This window comes from Tasmannia lanceolata, unplaced genomic scaffold (genome assembly GCF_043159265.1).
Source record: "Tasmannia lanceolata isolate RefF3 unplaced genomic scaffold, GAP_Taslan_0.1 ptg000020l, whole genome shotgun sequence".
Taxonomy (NCBI): Eukaryota; Viridiplantae; Streptophyta; class Magnoliopsida; order Canellales; family Winteraceae; genus Tasmannia; species Tasmannia lanceolata.
The window spans coordinates 14,804,693-14,822,390 of record NW_027518697.1 but is presented as its reverse complement, the minus strand read 5'-3'; the positions used below and the strand labels follow the sequence as shown (position 1 = coordinate 14,822,390).

Sequence of the window (17,698 nt, the reverse complement as noted above, 5' to 3'; positions counted from 1 at the left end):
TATATAGCTTTAATGGGTGCCTTTGTTAAAAGCATAAAGGAGGGGGTAGGATTAAAATTATATGATCTAATGGGTGCCTTTGTTAAAAGCATAAAGGGGGGGGGGTAAGATTGAAATTATATGAGTTGAATGGGTGCATTTGTTCAAAAAAGTCAAAAAATGTGACGTGTAATTCTCATGTGATTTTCAAAAAAATCGAAAATCCAAACCGTCCATGTGATGGAACACAACATAAATAGGTTGTGCCCCAAAAATCATTTCCATAGGCCTATCCTAGCCCTCCAATCTATAGATGTTTCCATAATTCCTCTTATCTTAAATCGGATGGTCAAGATCACCCTATAGTTTTTTAATTAAAAAACCATAAAGGAGGGGGGTAAGATCGAAATTAAAGGGCTTTAATGGGTGCCTTTGTTAAAAGCATAAAGGAGGGGGTAGGATTGAAATTATATGATTCAATGGGTGCCTTTGTTAAAAGCATAGGGGGGGGGTAAGATTGAAATTATATGAGTTGAATGGGTGCATTTGTTCAAAAAAGTCAAAAAATGTGACGTGTAATTCTCACGTGATTTTCAAAAAAATGGAAAAAACTCTCTTCTTTTCATCCCAGCTTATTGTATTAGATATATATACTAGTAAAAAACCCCGTGCGATGCACGGGCCAACAAAGAACTGTACGGATCACGTCATAGGTTGATCCAAACCGTCCATGTGATGGAACACAACATAAATAGGTTGTGCCCCAAAAATCATTTCCACAGGCTGATCCTAGACCTCCAATCTATAGAGGTTTCCATAATTCCTCTTAAATCAGATGGTTAAAATCACCCTATAGATTTTTTATTAAAAAACCATAAAGGAGGGGGGTAAGATTGAAATTATGTGGCTTTAATGGGTGCGTGCGATGCACGAGCCGACAAAGAATTGTACAGACCACGTCATAGGTTGATCCAAACCGTCCATGTGATGGAACACAACATAAATAGGTTGTGCTCCAAAAATCATTTCCGTAGGCTGATCCTAGCCCTCCAATCTATAGATGTTTCCATAATTCCTCTTAAATCGGATGGTTAAGATCACTCTATAGATTTTTTATTAAAAAACCATAAATGAGGGGGTAAGATTGAAATTATATGGCTTTAATGGGTGCCTTTGTTAAAAGCATAAAGGAGAGGGTAGGATTGAAAATATGTGAGTTGAATGGGTGCATTTGTTAAAAAAAGTCAAAAAGTGATGTGTAATTCTCATAGAATTTTCAAAAAAATAAAAAAATTCTCTTCTTTTCCATCCAGTTTATTATAGTAGATAGATATATATACATATAGAAAATGGTTCCTACACCTATGTGTAGAGAGTTCTCTACACACTAGCTTAAAATACAGTAGGGGCCCACATTGTTTGGGTGATCCAAACCATTCATTTTAAAGGCCCTCACATAGATGGGGTGTCCACAAAAAATCAGATCCACAGGATCATCTTAACCATTCGAACTGTGGAGGCAAAAAATGGACTAATTTGTGAAGGTTTAAAGACGTCCATTTTACCTCCACAAATCGTAGGGTTGGGATGATCCTATGGATCTGATTTTTTATGGACACCCTATAATATATATATATATATATATATATATATATATATATATATATATATATATATATATATATATGTGAGAAGAGAAAACAGTTCCTACACACATGTGTAGATAAGTTATCTACACACAAGCTTAAAATACAGTGAGGGCCACATTATTTGGGTGATCCAAACCATTCATTTTTAAGGCCCTCACATAGATAAGGTGTCCACAAAAAATCAGATCCATAGGATCATCCTAACCATTCGAACTGTGGAGGCAAAAAATAGACTAGTTTGTGAAGGTTTATAGACATCCATTTTACCTCCACAAATCGTAGGGTTGGGATGATCCTATGGATCTGATTTTTTGTAGACACCCTATCTATATGAGGGCCTTTAAAATGGATGGCTTGGATCACCCAAACAATGTGGGCCCCCACTGTATTTTAAGCTAGTGTGTAGAGAACTTTCTACACATATGTGTAGGAACCATATGAGAAAACAGTTTCTACACACAAGTGTAGATAAGTTATCTACACACTAGCTTAAAATACAGTGGAGGGCATATTGTTTGGGTGATCCAAACCATTCATTTGATTGGCCCTCACATAGATAGGGTGTCTACAAAAAATCAGCTCCATAGGATCATCCCAACCCTACGATTTGTGGAGTTAAAATGGACGTGTATAAACCTTCACAAATCTGTCCATTTTTTGCCTCCACAGTTCGAAGGGTTAGGATGATCCTATGAAGCTGATTTTTTGGGCACACCCTATCTATGTGAGGGCCCATCATATGAATGCTTTGGATCACCCAAACAATATGCCGTCCACTGTATTTTAAGCTAGTGTGTAGATAACTTATCTAGACTTGTGTGTAGAAATCGTTTTCTCATATATATATATATATATATATATATATATATACATGGAGGGCATATTGTATGGTGTATAAACCATTTTCTCATATATATACACACTAATCCATTTGACCCACCCATCCGACCGGTCCACCTTCATTTTGATCCAACGGTGCAGATCAAATCTGGAAAAATTAAAGGATCCAATCGCTCCTCGCAACGTTGCGTACGACCGGTCCACCTTGATCTTGATCCAACGGTACAGATCAAATCTGGAAAAATTGAAGGCTCCAATCGCTCCTCGCGACGTTGCATACGTGCGAAGTGCAAAGTGCGCCTAAAAAAGCGCCCTATAGCCCATTGCCCACGCCGCGCGCGCGTGTATGCGAACGGTGCGTTGCATCGTCCCGTGGGTCCAACCATGGGTTCAACCCAATGTGCAATCAACATGTATTAGAGAAGTGTAGTGCTTTATAAGCCCTTCTCTTTCCTTTCTCTCATCCGATACGGGACTATCTTTTCAACTACACTTCTACATCCTTTTTTAAAAGCAAATCTTTCAAAGAAAAACATTTTCTTTTTCCCAAACACTTTTGATAAAATATTTTCCAAAACACTAAAACATGCAAAATACATGATTTTAAAAATCCAAAATCACTAACAATCCCCCACCATTTTTAAAATCAAAGAAAATTTTCTCATCAGGCTTGGAAACCTTATGCATAGATAAAGGTATCTCTCGATTTGAACCTTCACTTAGTGAGGACACATCAAAGTTAACCAGAATTGCATAGTAGACGTAGATTTGAATTAGCTATTCTATTTGGTTAACCAGATACGTCTCACACACAAGATTTCACCTCTTTGGGCAATTTTTAAAACCGACACATGTACTGGCCCTGTGTCTATATCTTGGTTTCATGAGCGCTCTAGAGACTAGCCAGGTCTCATAGGAAGTGGCACCACTCCCACACTCATATAGGTAGGCTTATCAAGAGTGCCCCTGTAACTAAAACACTCCAACACTATGTTATAAGCCTATTAAGAGTTTAAATACTCAGCCTTCTACTTTTAAATATTACAGGTACCAAGCACTTTACCTTGGGATGGCAACTAATAAAGATTATAGTGCTTGCAATCACTCCATATGATGTACTTGAACTCATTGAACTCAAGACTTGATGTTTATTCAAGTGTTGAGTTGAGGTTCCATCATTGGTGACTATTGGTTAATGGCTTTAACCCCATCCCTAATGATGTTTTACACACCAGATCTCTTGCAAGAGCTTTAGTGAATGAATCAGCCAAGTTTTGGCTCGATCTCACAAAATCAATGGTTACTACTCCATTAGTAAGTAACTCTCTTATAGTACTATGTCTAAGTCCTATATGTCTGGGCTTACCATTATAAACATGATTATATGCCTTTGATAGTGTGGCCTGACTATCACAATGGACATAAATCGATGGCATTGGTTTAGACGATAACGAAATTTTCAATAACAAATTCCGAAGCCATTCCGCCTCTTTACAGCATGCTGCCAGAGCTATAAACTCTGCTTCCATAGTTCAAGTTGTTATGCATGTCTGTTTCTTAGAGGCTCAGGAGACTGCTCCCCCACCAAGGGTGAAAATCCACCCACTAGTTGATAAATAGTCTATACGCTCAGTTATCCAACTAGCATCAGTGTATCATTCTATTACAGTTGGATACCCACTATAACATAAAACCATAGTCTATAGTTTTCTTTAAATATTTTAAAACTCTATAGACTGCATTCCAATGAGAAAAACTAGGATTACTGGTAAACCTACTAAGTTTACCTACAGCAAATGCTATGTCTGGCCTAGTACAAGTCATAGCATACATAAGACTACCAATTACACTAGCATACCCTAGTTGAGAAATAGTCCTGCCAGTATTAAGATACAACTTTATATTTTGGTCAAAAGGTGTTGAAATGGGTGAACATTCAAAATGGTTAAACTTTTTGAGAACTTTCTCAATATAATGTGATTGTGTTAGAATAAGACCATTATCCTGTCTTATGATTCTAATACCCAAAATCACATCAGCTTCACCCATATCTTTCATATCAAAGTTTTGAGAAAGAAATGATTTAGTACTTTGAATGCTTTCAATATCGGTATTAAAAATTAACATGTCATCAACATATAAACAAATAACAACACCTTTGCCACCCTTAAATTTACTGTATATACATTTATCTGACTCATGTATCTTATAACCATTTGACACTAAGACTTTATCAAATCTTTCATGCCATTGTTTAGGGGCTTGCTTAAGCCCATACAAAGATTTGATAAGCTTACATACTTTATACTCTTGGCCTGGCAGAATAAATCCCTCAGGTTGTTCCATATAGACTCCTTCATCAAGTTCACAATTTAATAATGCGGTTTTAACATCCATCTGGTGAATGTGAAGTTTGTGTATGGAAGCAAGGGCAATCAACACTCTAATGGTAGATATCCTAGCAACTTGTGCATGTGTCAAAGTAATTAATATCGGGTTTTTGAGTAAACCATTTGGCAACTAACCTTGCCTTAAACTTTTCTATGGTCCCATCTACTTTGATCTTCTTCTTGAAGATCCATTTACATCCTATAGGTTTAAACCCAGGTGGTAGATCAACTAAAATCCAAGTTTTATTACCCATGATAGAATCCATTTCGTCATTAATTGCTTCTTTCCAAAAAGCAGCATCTTGTGACTTCGTGGCTTCTCCATAGGTTTGAGGGTCACTTTCTATGCTTAAGTTTAATAAGACAGAACCTTGGAGTTTTTCTCTTGTCCCTTCTATCAGGTAGGTTACAAAGTCAGGGACAAAACTCCTATCCCTTCTATCTCTTGAACTTCTTCTTATTTTACTAGGTTGTACACTAGGTTACCAACTCCTGTTTGTGATTCTAAAGGATGATCTACAAAAGTTGTAGGTTCAATTTCTTTAGGAATTGGAGTGAACCTATTTTTATAGAAAATGGCATCTCTAGACTCAATTATGGTATTGACATCTATGAAATCATTAGGTTCTATAACTAAGAACCTATAAGCCTTACTATGACTAGCATATCCCAAAAAGATACACTCAATACCCTTTTCACCTAATTTCCTTAACTTAGGTTTAGGGACTTTAACTATAGATCTACAACCCCAAACTTTAAGGTAACTTAAGTTTGGTTTCCTTTTCTTCCACAATTCATAAGGGGTTATATTAGATTTCTTACTAGGTACCCTATTCAAAATGTGACAAGCCGTGAGTAAGGCTTCACCCAAGAAACTCTTATTTAAACCAGAATTAACAAGCATAGCATTAATCATTTCAGTAAGTGTCATATTCTTCCTTTTTTGCTACACCATTTTGTTGTGGTGTATAAGGGGCAGAAGTTTCATGGACTATGCCTACTGATTCACAGAAATGAGGAAAGTGGTATTCACCACCTCTATCTGATCTGAGACATTTAATGCTTGTTTTACATTGGTTTTCGACTTCAGTTTTATAAATCTTAAATTTTTCTAGAACCTCGTCTTTATGACTAAGTAGATAAACATAACAGTACTTAGAATAATCATCAATAAATGTAACAAAGTACTTTTTACCTCCCTTTGTGGGAACACTATGTATGTCACATACATCACTATGTATTAAATCTAACAAGTTAGAAGTTCTATCTACTTTAGAAAATGACTTGGTGATTATCTTGGTTTGCATGCATGTTTTACATATATCTACTAAGTCATTTTCATATTTAGGAATTAAGGTTAACTTAACTATATCATTCATTTTCCTAGTATTTACATGTCCTAAACGATTATGCCATAAAGATAAAGAAGAATCCAAAACATAAGCAAAGACATTCACTTAATTGATATTAAGTTTAAGCATCCCTTCATACAAATATCCCTTCCCAACAAAAGTACCCCCCTTAGAAAGAATGAACTTGTCAGATTCAAATACAAGTTTGAAGCCATTCTTGTTGAGAATGCTTCCAGACACTAAGTTATTTCTAACTTCTGGTACATGGTAGACATCGGTTAGAGTGAGTCGCTTGCCGGATGTGAACTCAAGTTCCACCTTGCCCTTCCCTTTGACTTCTGTTGTCGACGAATTTCCCATGTATAACACGCTTCCATCTTCAACTGTTTCATAAGTTGAAAACAGGTTCCTGTCTTTACAAACATGCATCGTCGCACCAGAGTCATTCCACCAATCATTGCATCTTCAAGCATATTTGCCTCTGAAATCATGACGACAAACTTTTCTTTGTCTGTTGGTGCACCCGACTTCTTATCCTTAAGAAGTCGGCACTCACTCTTGTAATGGTCCGGTTTGCCACAGTTGAAACAAGCACTATTTCTTTTCTTATTCTTATTAGTCTTCTTTTCAGGGTGTTTGTTTCTTTTCCGATTGCCTTTTCCTTCTTGGTTCGGATTCTTGACATTTTCCACCAAATGGATCTTAGAGGATACAGTTTCATCTTATTTCTTGTGTCTGATTATTGACTCTTCCTCAATCCTGAGGCATTGAGCCAAGTTTTCAATAGACATTTCCTCTTTCTTGTGTTTTAGACTTTTTCTAAAGTCTTTCCAAGTTGGTGGAAGTTTGTCAATAATTGAAGGGACAACGAAGGAATCATCAAGAAGGATGCCTTGGAAATGAATTTGACTAATTACATGTTGTATTTCATGTAATTGATCAATAACAGACTTATCATCTATCATTTTAAAATTTAAAAATCGACTCACGGTGAATTTCTTGCTACTGGCATCTTCCGCCAAGTATTTGGATTCAAGTGCATTCCAGATTTCACTTGCTGATCCCATGCCTTGATATATGTCAAATAGTGTATCTGACATAGCATTTAGGATGTGCCCTTTGCAAATGTAGTCATCATGTTCCCACTTCATCCTTGCATGAGCCTCCCCCAAAGTTTCATTTTCATTTGCTGTCGGCTTTAGAGTAGTGAGAACCCGGACCACTTTGAGTGATGTCAAAATGAAGTGCAACTTCTTCTGCAAGCGCTTTAAATTTTCTTTGTCGAAACGTTCGAGTTTGACAAAGTCTTGGGTCATTTGACGAACCGAATAAAGTGCCATTGAAACAACAGTAGAAAATTTTGTCTTAATATTGTTGGAAAAAAATTGAGGGTACTGTTGTTGATAGAAAATCGAAACTTGTTGCTTCAAGGCATGATATCACTTTTCTTAAGACAAGATTCGCCCACACTAGTAGTGTGCAAAGGGGATCCGCGAATTGCCTCCAAGATACAATGAAGCCTAGTAGGGAAGCCCTACTAATGTTTGATGACGCGTAGCACTAGCAGAATCAAACCCGAAATGCCCTTCCGAAATTTCAAGCCTTAGAGAAATTTCTAGATACTGTTTCTGCAGAAAAACAGTATCTAGAACAGTAAACAAAAGAAAAACAGTATGTAGAAATACTTGGGGATTTTGTAGGAGTGTAGAAGAGAGTGTAAAGTCTGTCTGAATTGCCAATTCGTTTTCCTGTTATGAAATGACTGAATTCTGCATATTTTGTAGACCACATGATGTCTTTTCAGTGTGAAAAACACCTCTACAGGGCACCTTTCTAGAATGTTTGAAATCTGACCGTTCGATCGCAACAATTGATATTGAACGGTCCTGATCGATCCTAGAGGTGACTGTTGGTTTGAGTAAAACCTCTCTCCAACCCAGTCATCGTTAGATCAACTATTTATGGTGTGAATAGCACCCCCTTGGCACTTGACCGTTGGGGGAAGGGACACAACCCATTTGATCACACTCTTTGACCGTTGGAGTTATGGGCCCGTTGGGCCGACCATTAGGCCCGAACCGAAGCCCAACCCAACCGAATCATTCGGCTTGATGGGCCTACGAACCATTTGACCCACCCATCCGACCGGTCCACCTTCACTTTTGCAAAGTGCGCCTAAAAAAGTGCCAATAAAGCGCCCTATAGCCCATTGCCCACGCGTGTGCGTGTGTGAACGGTACGTTGCACCGTCCCGCGGGTCCAACCGTGGGTTCAACTCAATGTGCAATCAACAAGTATTAGAGAAGTGTAGTGCTTTTTAAGCCCTTCTCTTTCCTTTCTCTCATCTGGTACGGGACTATCTTTTCAACTACACTTTTACATCCTTTTGTAAAAGCATATCTTTCCAAGAAAACATTTTCTTTTTCCCAAACGCTTTTGAGAAAACATTTTCCAAAACACTAAAACATGCAAAATACATGATTTTGAAAATCCAAAATCACTAACAGAATATAGGCAGAAACCCAAGCTGAGATCTTTTTTTATTTGAGTAAGCCTTTGGCTCTGGTGTCTGTGACTTCGGTAATGTCACCACGCACTAGATCAACGGTGGTGATCACTGTATGCTTGCCTTGTTATATGGTGGGCCCCTTAATGCTCAATGAGCAGAAGGGGTGCAAGGCTCTTTAGAATTTCCCTAATTTATATTGGTGCCCCGAATTTTTATGAAGATTTCCTTTCCTTTGTTGTCTTATATTATGTATAAACCTTTTTTTCACTTTTATTTTGATGGTAATTTTTTTTTGAAACACCCAAACTGCTTTTTTGTAGAGAAACTTGGGAATTGTGGGGGTTAGGAAAGTGGACCTGAGGCAGTTGGAGAGGTATTACATAGATCAGGAATGGAGTGGCTCCACCAATTTACGTACACACCCCCTACGAGAGAGAGGTCTAAGTGTGTAGGGCTTTCAGGGCCTTGCACTTGAGTAGTGTTGTGGCTCAAATTAGGGGTGCAACTCGGGTCGAGGAACCCATTTTTCCAACCCAATCCGACCCAACCCGATTTCCAACCCGACTGGACCCAACCCGTTTTGTAATTTTCTCAACCCGACCCAACCCGATTTCACCATTTGTTTGATTTCTTCATTTTATTTTTGTATTTTCATCTCATCCTAGTCATTAGATGTTCCCCAACAAGAGGGTTAATTAGGACAACTTTCACCAAGTTTTTTTATTTCTTTCTATATTTGAGTTATATAATGACAAAACAAACATAGAAGTAAAATTTTTATACATATCGGAATTAGAAATCGGCTTTCGGGTTGGGTCGGGTTGCCCGACACCCCAACCCGACCCAACGCGATTTCCAATTCGGGTTGATTTTTCCCAACCCAACCCAATTTTAAAAAAAACTTAACCCAACCCAACCCAAATTCGGCTTCAACCCGTCGGGTTCGGGTTGAACCCGACCCAAGTTGCACCCCTAGCTCAAATCCAGTTGAGTGTATGAACAGTCTTGATGTGCTTGGTCCCACCTTATGTCTAGTTCTAGAGAGAGGGAAGTTGCCTTGACCTGTGTCTGCACTCATACACAAAAGGTTAGGGACACCCGGAGAGGGAATTCCGGGGGAACCCTTCAAGACTCAAGTCAGATGAAGGCAACAGAATGAGAGCTGATGTGCATTACCTCTAGAGTAGGGTGGAGGGGTTCCCTTTTATAGGTGGAGGTTCTGAGTCTCACGAGTGCGATGTGACAACAACTTGACGCTTTGTGATTGTTGGTACGGATGTTGGCACTTGATGAGTATGGCTACCGAGGATGTCAGGTCCATGGTGTGATGTATCACGGGTCAATCCGCCCTGATAGTGACTAGTGAAGAGATGGCGGAGATAACCAATAATTGGCGATGATGAGACGTACGGTTTCTGATGGAGGTGAGGACCTATGAATGACAGAACCTTGTACAGCTCTGACGAGATCAACTGGAAGGATTGGATGGATGTTGTACGATCCTTGGAGGTAGTAAACAACTAAACATGCGGGTTGGTAGGCTTCGTGAGGACACGTAGTCCTTGGGCGCTCTGGCTTGGCTATGGTCGCAGGCAGAGGGGACACGTAGTCCTTGGGCGCTCTGGCTTGGCTATGGTCGCAGGCAGAGGCAGAGCCACATATAGCATGAGGGGCGGTGACACCCCCCCCCCCCCCCCCCCCCCCCCCCCAACACACACACACACAAAACACGCCCACTCACCCCAATGACTTGCAAAATCCTTTTTATAACCTACAATACATATAAGTTTTACCGGCGTTCATGAACGCTGCTTAATATTAAGCCCCCCTTTCCCGCCCCCCTGCTTAATAGTAAGCCCCTCCTTTCCGCCCCCTGCTTAATAGTAAGCCCCAGCAGCCGCCCCCCATGAAAGTGTAAATTCCTGGCTCCGCCCCTGGTCGTGGGGGTCTCGATGGGACCTAGCCTTCGGACCTGCCACGTAGGGGCAGTCGGCTGTAAGTGGCCCATCACCAGTCGGGCGAGGGATCTTCTATGGGTCAAGGCAGCGCCGGGTCTGCATGGTGGCAATCGTCTGCGGACCTTAGCCCCGAGGGCTACTCTCGGTCGGGCTCTTGTGGTTTTGGATTCCATGGGGCAGAGTGATCTAGGTGATCATCCAGGGGCCGCCACACGGACTAGCCGATTCATGCCTCTGTAGGCCTCCTGGCTCCTGCCATGTCGCTTTGAGCTGTTGGCAGATCCAATTTTACCCCCAACAAGTAGGCCGGCCTTTTAGGTATACAATATGTCAGGATGCCACATGAGTTTGATAGAGAGATTTATAATTTTTATGCAATGTTTCATGATTGCTTACAAACAATATATTACGTTCATGCAACATAATATAGTTTGTGTTTGCGTGACGAAACAAAATTGCATTTTGTTTCGCATCCAAAGTCCAAACTAAGTCATTGATAGACTTTGAATATGCTGTTGGATAGGAATCATGCATATCATTCCTTAATTTACTCATTAAGGATAAGTTATTTAAATGGTGAGGAATGCTTTGGTAGACCACTGCCTCATCATAATACAATAATGAGACAGGCCCATGATTACATAATGGGCCCCATCTTTGGTTGATTCGGACCGTCCATCTGATAGGCCTTATGTTGGATGTCTGACTGTCCAAACCAAAGGGTTGCTGGCCTGTGTACCAAATTGGGACATTTTTGTCCTGTTATAGAAATATAGCCGTATTATTGTCGGAAAGGGAAGTGATATATCCACCCCTTTTCATTGCTTGGGACACCCGAACTCATGTACATGGCAATCTGGGCCGTTGAACACTTCCCCGTGACGTAAGTCCGGTCCCCTTCCAGTCATTGATACACTATATTCGGGTGTCCCAAGCAATGAAAAGGGGGTGGATATATCACTTACCGTCGGAAATCTTAATAATTTAGTGATTAAACGTAATGAAATATATAGGGATATTAGTGGTCTCTCTATAGATTATTATCACTGTCTCGATGCTTATCTATTTGCTTGTTTTTTACGAATTAGAAGTCTATCATGCAAGAGCAATCTGGTGTGACCTCCCCATCAATTGGATATTTCAGATCTATCCAATCGGGGCCCACATATACACGTAGAGATTTGCCCAAAAAATGGTTGGTTCAAAACGTTACATAGAGATTTGCCCCAGAGAGAGCAAGAGATTAAAAAATTAGTGCAAAACAGAATTGCCCCCAAAATCATCTCCATATGATGATTCTAACTCTTCAATGTGTAGAGATTTATGTATGAAGTCTTTCATCTACGGACCATAGGGTTTGGATAGTACAATAGAGATGATTTTTTAGGGCACAACCTATTTAGATTAGGGCCTATGCTTGAATCGTTTGGATTTTTGAACAAGGTGGGATATAGTGTATTTTTAAGAGGGAATTGTTAGGGGTGCAACTTGGGCGGGCTCAACCTGAACCCGACAGGTTCAACCAGGAAAAAAATTGGGTTGGGTTGAAGGCTTGGGTTAATATTTTTGTTTTTTAAGCTTAAAATCTCGGGTTGGCAAAAAAGGGTTCCTCGGGTAAGGTCGGATTCGGGTTGACCAAATGGTTGGTCAGGTCGTGTTCGGGTTGGCCTCAACCCGACCCGAGTTGCACCCCTATGGTCTGTCGCATGTCAGACCAGCCACCTCCTGAATGGAGAAAAAAGCTGTTGCCTTCATTCACGAGGTGACTGGCATGACATGTGACGGACTAGCTGTGAAATTCCTTTCATGATGGACTCTAGCAAATCCCTTTTTAAAAACATGTTTGCACATGATTTTATATATGGTGTAGGCCCTTACAGTCCCATATATTTTTTTTCAAAAGTATTGTACGGACCACACTATAAGATGATCCAAACTGTCCATGTAATGGGCCACAACATATAGCCTGTGCCCAAAAAATCATTTCTATAGGATAATCCGGACCCTCCGATATATAGGGCAACTGAATATTATGAAAACCTCTATAGATCGGAGGGCTAGAATCATCATATGGAAATGATTTTTAGGGAACAGCCTATTTATGCTGTGTTCCATAAGACAGACGACGGTTTGGATCATCCTATAGTGTGGTCCGTAAAATACTTTTTGAAAAATACGGGACTACAAGGGCTTAAACCGTATAAAATCTTATTTGCACACATACCCATGAACACTATATATTATCTCATCTTTTCTTCCTCGGGAAATCCCTTGTAAAATGAGCAATCATAAATACACTAGAAGGGGTGGCCAATGGAAGAAAAGGGGACAAATATATTACTTCCCACCTTTTGTGCCATATAATTGGTGGGACCCACTGTATATGGTCTCTATGCGTAGGTATACATACGAAAAATTCATGGGGGCCCACTTTGTTTGTAAATCCAACCTGTTCATTTGTTGTGCCCCAATGTAAATAGGCTCTGTCCCAAAAATCATCTCCATACGATGATCCTAACCCTCCGATCTGCAGATGATAGTTCAAAGATGTAAACCATTCATTTGTTGGCCCCACCAAATGTTCATCTACACAGGGTGAGGAGGGAAATGTGTGTGAATGTGAGAACGTTGCGACTTGCGAGGGTATGAAAATGGGGGCGAATGGGGACTTGTGGGGGCAAATTTATCAACGCCTTAAAAGTTAGAAAGAAAGGTCTTTCATTTCTCATCTCTACAGAAAGTAGACTTTTATTATTGTAGTTTTTACATGCTGTCACTAGGGCTTTTATTATGCGGTGGCCACCTTCCCCTCCCAAATCGGACTCTCAGATCCCCAATTCTCTACCCTCTCTCTCCTATTTATAGCCCCCCACGAACTCCCGCCCCACCCTTTTCCCTCTGCAAATCCAACAACAACAGACCCTTTCATAGCCTTTCTAAAGGTATTTCTCTCTTTTCTCCTAGGGTTTTTTTCTCCTCATCTATTCCACTTTTCTCAACTTTTTCATTTCCTCTTTCTCACTGTAATCGGATATTCTTTGATCCTAGTTTCTTAGTACAAGCAGAAGGAATGTGTTTTTTTTTTCTTTCTGAATTCATATTTCCTTTTCAATTTTAAGGTTTCCTTATAGATGTGATTAAATCTCTTACACGCTTAAATCATCCATCGTACCTTTTCAAATTTAGATACCTTTGAGTAATTCTTTGAGAAAAAATAGATTTTCATTCTGGATTTTCCAAGTTCATGTTTTCCTTATTGGCTTTTATGGATTAAATCTCTCACACGCTTTAAACATCCACCATCTTTTTTCAAATTTTGATACTTTTGAGTAGTTCTTCGAGAAAAAAAAAACCGATTCTCGTTCTGGAATTTTCTTGTCTATTGATCAGTTGTACTTTTTTTTAGCGTATCGGATTCCGGTTGCAATGGAGAAGGTCAACTCTGAGCGGAAGCTTTATACACGGATGCGACTGTGGGAGTTGCCAGATCAGTATGTTATTGAGCCGACTGATGGCATTTCTGATTCATATCTTTCAATCAGTCGCGCAGATGGGTCCATGAATTTGATTGGTTGGCTACCTTTGCTTTATATCTCTGATGCAAATTGTTGAAGTATGAATGATTAAATAACACCAACTCTAAGGGCCTGTTCGTTTAAGATTATGACAACCGATTGTGAGTGCTAAACCGATTATTGGACTCAAATTTAAACGTAATTTTCAGTCCAATAATCGGTTTTGCACTCACAATCGGTTGTCATAATCTTAAATGGACATGGCCTAACAGCTTAAGCTTTTGGAGTAATTGGTTGTTTCACATGGTATCAGAGCTATTGCCTCGCGGCAGGTCTTGGATACAAAACCCAACAACTCCATGATATTAAAAATCCATGTGTAAGGCCAACCCAAAAGAGGGGCTACACGTGAGGGGGAGTTTTGAAGTATGAATGATTAAATAACACCAACTCTAACAGCTTAAGATTTTGGATAGGGGTGCAAATCGGGTCAATTTTTGGGATTCGGGTTGAGCTTTTACCTTAAAATCGGGTCGGGTCGGGTTCGGGTTGATCCCTATTCATTTTTTAGCTAAAGCTCAACCTGACCCAACTCAAGTTGCACCCCTAATTTTGTAGTAATTGGTTATTGCACATGGTATCAAAGATATTTCCTCACGACAAGTCCCGGGTTCAGAACTCAACAACTCCTTGATGTTAAAAATCAATGCTACGGCCAATCCAATATTGGGGCCCCATGTGAGCGGCAGTGTTGAAGTACAAATGATTAAATAACACCAACTCTAACAGCTTAAGCTTTTGGAGTAATTGGTTGTTTCTTACAAATGCTGATTATGGATATTTGATTTCTTAACATTTTTATCTGTTGGGTAAGTAGGAGTGTCTTACTATGCATGTTTGTGTTCTATAGGAGAACTTCCTCAATGTAGCTCTATTCAGGCTCCAAAAATTCGAACGGTGTTTGGTGTGATAGGAATGCTCAAGCTTTTGGCAGGCAAGCTCACCATTGTCATGAACTTGAACTATCTTTTGCTATATGTCTATCATTGAGATGCTTAAGTTTTGGGTGTAGATCCCATGCTTGTGGGTCCCTATTTCTGCCGTGTGCATTGATACATGCATTGAAGTTATTCTTTGAGACAATGATTTACTTGCCTACCTGAAATATCTTTTTTTTTCTCACTTGTCTATATGGTAGGGGCCTATCTATTGGTGATCACGGAACATGAATGCGTTGGTTCTTATTTGGGTCATCCCATTTTTAGAGTTTCAGCATTGGAGATTTTGTCATGCAACCAGTCTCTGAATAATTCCTCTGCAGAACAGGTCAGCAGGCTGTACTTTTCATATCTGTGATTTCTCTCATGGTTACAATTATTTTACACTTAGTCATTTGCATTACCTTTTGACAGAAAAAGATGGAGACTGAGTTTTCTATGCTCCTAAATGCTGCAGAGAGAACTTCTGGTCTGTACTTCTCTTATGATGTCAATCTAACACTCAGGTGAGTTTTTGTATTCATGCTCTTTAGTTATAGATGGAACCATTATTGTGTTTAACATCCACAACTTGGTAAGCTATACTGTATTTTTTTGTGTCATAGTCGCGGCTCCTACCTTGTCATTGAGGCTGGTTGCACATTCACATCTTTACATGATTGAAGTTGTTATCTTCTCATAGTCTTTGGATTTTTTTTTACTTGTTTGAAGTTATAGACAATAGCGAAAGCCTGGCAGGCAGTAATCCAGAAGTAAATACCTGGACTTGCATGATTTTCAGCCATATATTTTCTTCTTATAAATGCGAATTTCCTCAAAAGACAAGATACCCATACCCCTCTGCTGAAAATTGTCTCCCAGTGAAGCTCATCAAATAATTTTTGACAAATCAGCTTCTACAAATCTTTATTATCACATCCTCAAAGTGTATAGCATGGCTTGCTACCATGTTTCCTCTAGAATCTCTCAGTAGTTTCGAAGATTATTCCCACAACCATCTTACTACAATGAGTGTATTTCATCTCTCCAGAAGCTGAGACGATGAATATACATTCGAACTAGATAAACAAGGCTAAGGAGGGATCACAACTGTTGTGTAAAACATTACTCCAACAGATTCTTAAATGAATCTCAACATTCCTAGCCTTAGGAATCATGCAATTGATGGGGGCATCGAGGACAAATGCTCCCTGTTATAGCATTCATATAATTGCCACAACATTAACAGTACTTCAGTTTTCCTTCACCTAATTTCCTATTCTTTTATCGTTTGCCACCACCCTATGCTTAGATCTTTGTCAATCTGAGCCTTTTCATATGATTGTTGTACTGTAGTGCACAACGATTACAGGATCTGGATAATGAGTCAAAGCTGCTTCCTCTTTGGAGACAGGTAAATTTTTGCTCAAAGGCTTCCTTAAATTGAATACTTGTTCCTTGTATGTATTCAGTAATTTTAGTGCCAGTATCTTGTTTGGCTATTTCTTCCTTAATTGTGACTTCTATTTATGTTAACTGGCTGGATTTTTCCAATATGATTGCAAACTTAAGAAACCATTGTGGAGATTGTGGAGAACTGAACTGCAAAGCAGTAATTATATATAAAAAAAAAAACTTAACAAACCACTTTGCTGCCATATTATTTTTTTTCTTAATTTTTTCTGAGCAAGTGAACATTTATTAAACTAGAAAGAAACCCACCTAACCCGAGCTAGCAAAGGCAGTACAATGAAAAAGCACAAGAAAGAAACTACAAACTTGGCATATCATGCCATATCATCATAAGTGGAACAAAAGATGGAAAAATTAGTCAACACCTCACTGGAGGAGTTGCTTTCTCAAACAATATTAATGATTCCTACTTCAGGACATCTGCTTATACGGATACTTCGAACAGCATCTCAGCTTATGAAGAATTGTTTTTGTACCTTTTTTATTTCCTAAATGCTAGTTTGTACTTTGGTTCATAGTTACCGGAAACTTCCTAGTTGCTTGGGAAGCTCGCTTCCTCGGAAACCGCTTTGGAAGCGAAGTTCTTCCCACTTCCCAAATTTAGGGAAAATACGCTTCCCAGACGCTTCATACTAGTTTCCTCTTAATTGAGAGCACGCTTCCTATTTAAGTGATTATTTCTTCCTAAAAGAACATTTTCTCATTTTGATGATGTCAAAGGAGTGTATTTAAAAAAATAGTGCATTGTATAATTGAAAACTCATTTTCTTTGAATAGTTGTAAAATTGAAAACTCATCTTAGTTTCAAATGAAAATTATGTTGATCTTCTTTTTAATTAGTTGCGAAGTCTTCTTTCTGCTTGTAATCTTTACCTATATTAACCCTTCCTGCCTGACCTACTACAATCCTATTCTTTATATGTATTTCTTGTTCGCTTCCAATGAGGCTTATTACATTTTTAATGTTGACTTTCAATGACGTTTCCTACATATTTTCTCTTTACTTTCTTTAGTGCTTTTCTCTTACTACATTCTAAACTCCTCGCATCCGGTATC

The 17,698-nt window shown here is 39.2% G+C and overlaps 1 protein-coding gene across 1 annotated transcript in view; it reads left to right on the top strand.

Moving 5' to 3' along the window:
• Positions 1-13,410: 13,410 nt before the first annotated feature.
• Positions 13,411-17,698, top strand: part of LOC143854081 (phosphoinositide phosphatase SAC6-like) — a 36,027-nt gene continuing 31,739 nt past the window's right edge. The window contains exons 1-6 of the mRNA XM_077363832.1: positions 13,411-13,619; positions 14,084-14,248; positions 15,103-15,186; positions 15,391-15,518; positions 15,605-15,696; positions 16,526-16,583. Coding sequence (XP_077219947.1) covers positions 13,445-13,619; positions 14,084-14,248; positions 15,103-15,186; positions 15,391-15,518; positions 15,605-15,696; positions 16,526-16,583 — 702 coding nt within the window. The 5' untranslated portion in view covers positions 13,411-13,444. The remainder of the gene's footprint in view (positions 13,620-14,083; positions 14,249-15,102; positions 15,187-15,390; positions 15,519-15,604; positions 15,697-16,525; positions 16,584-17,698) is intronic.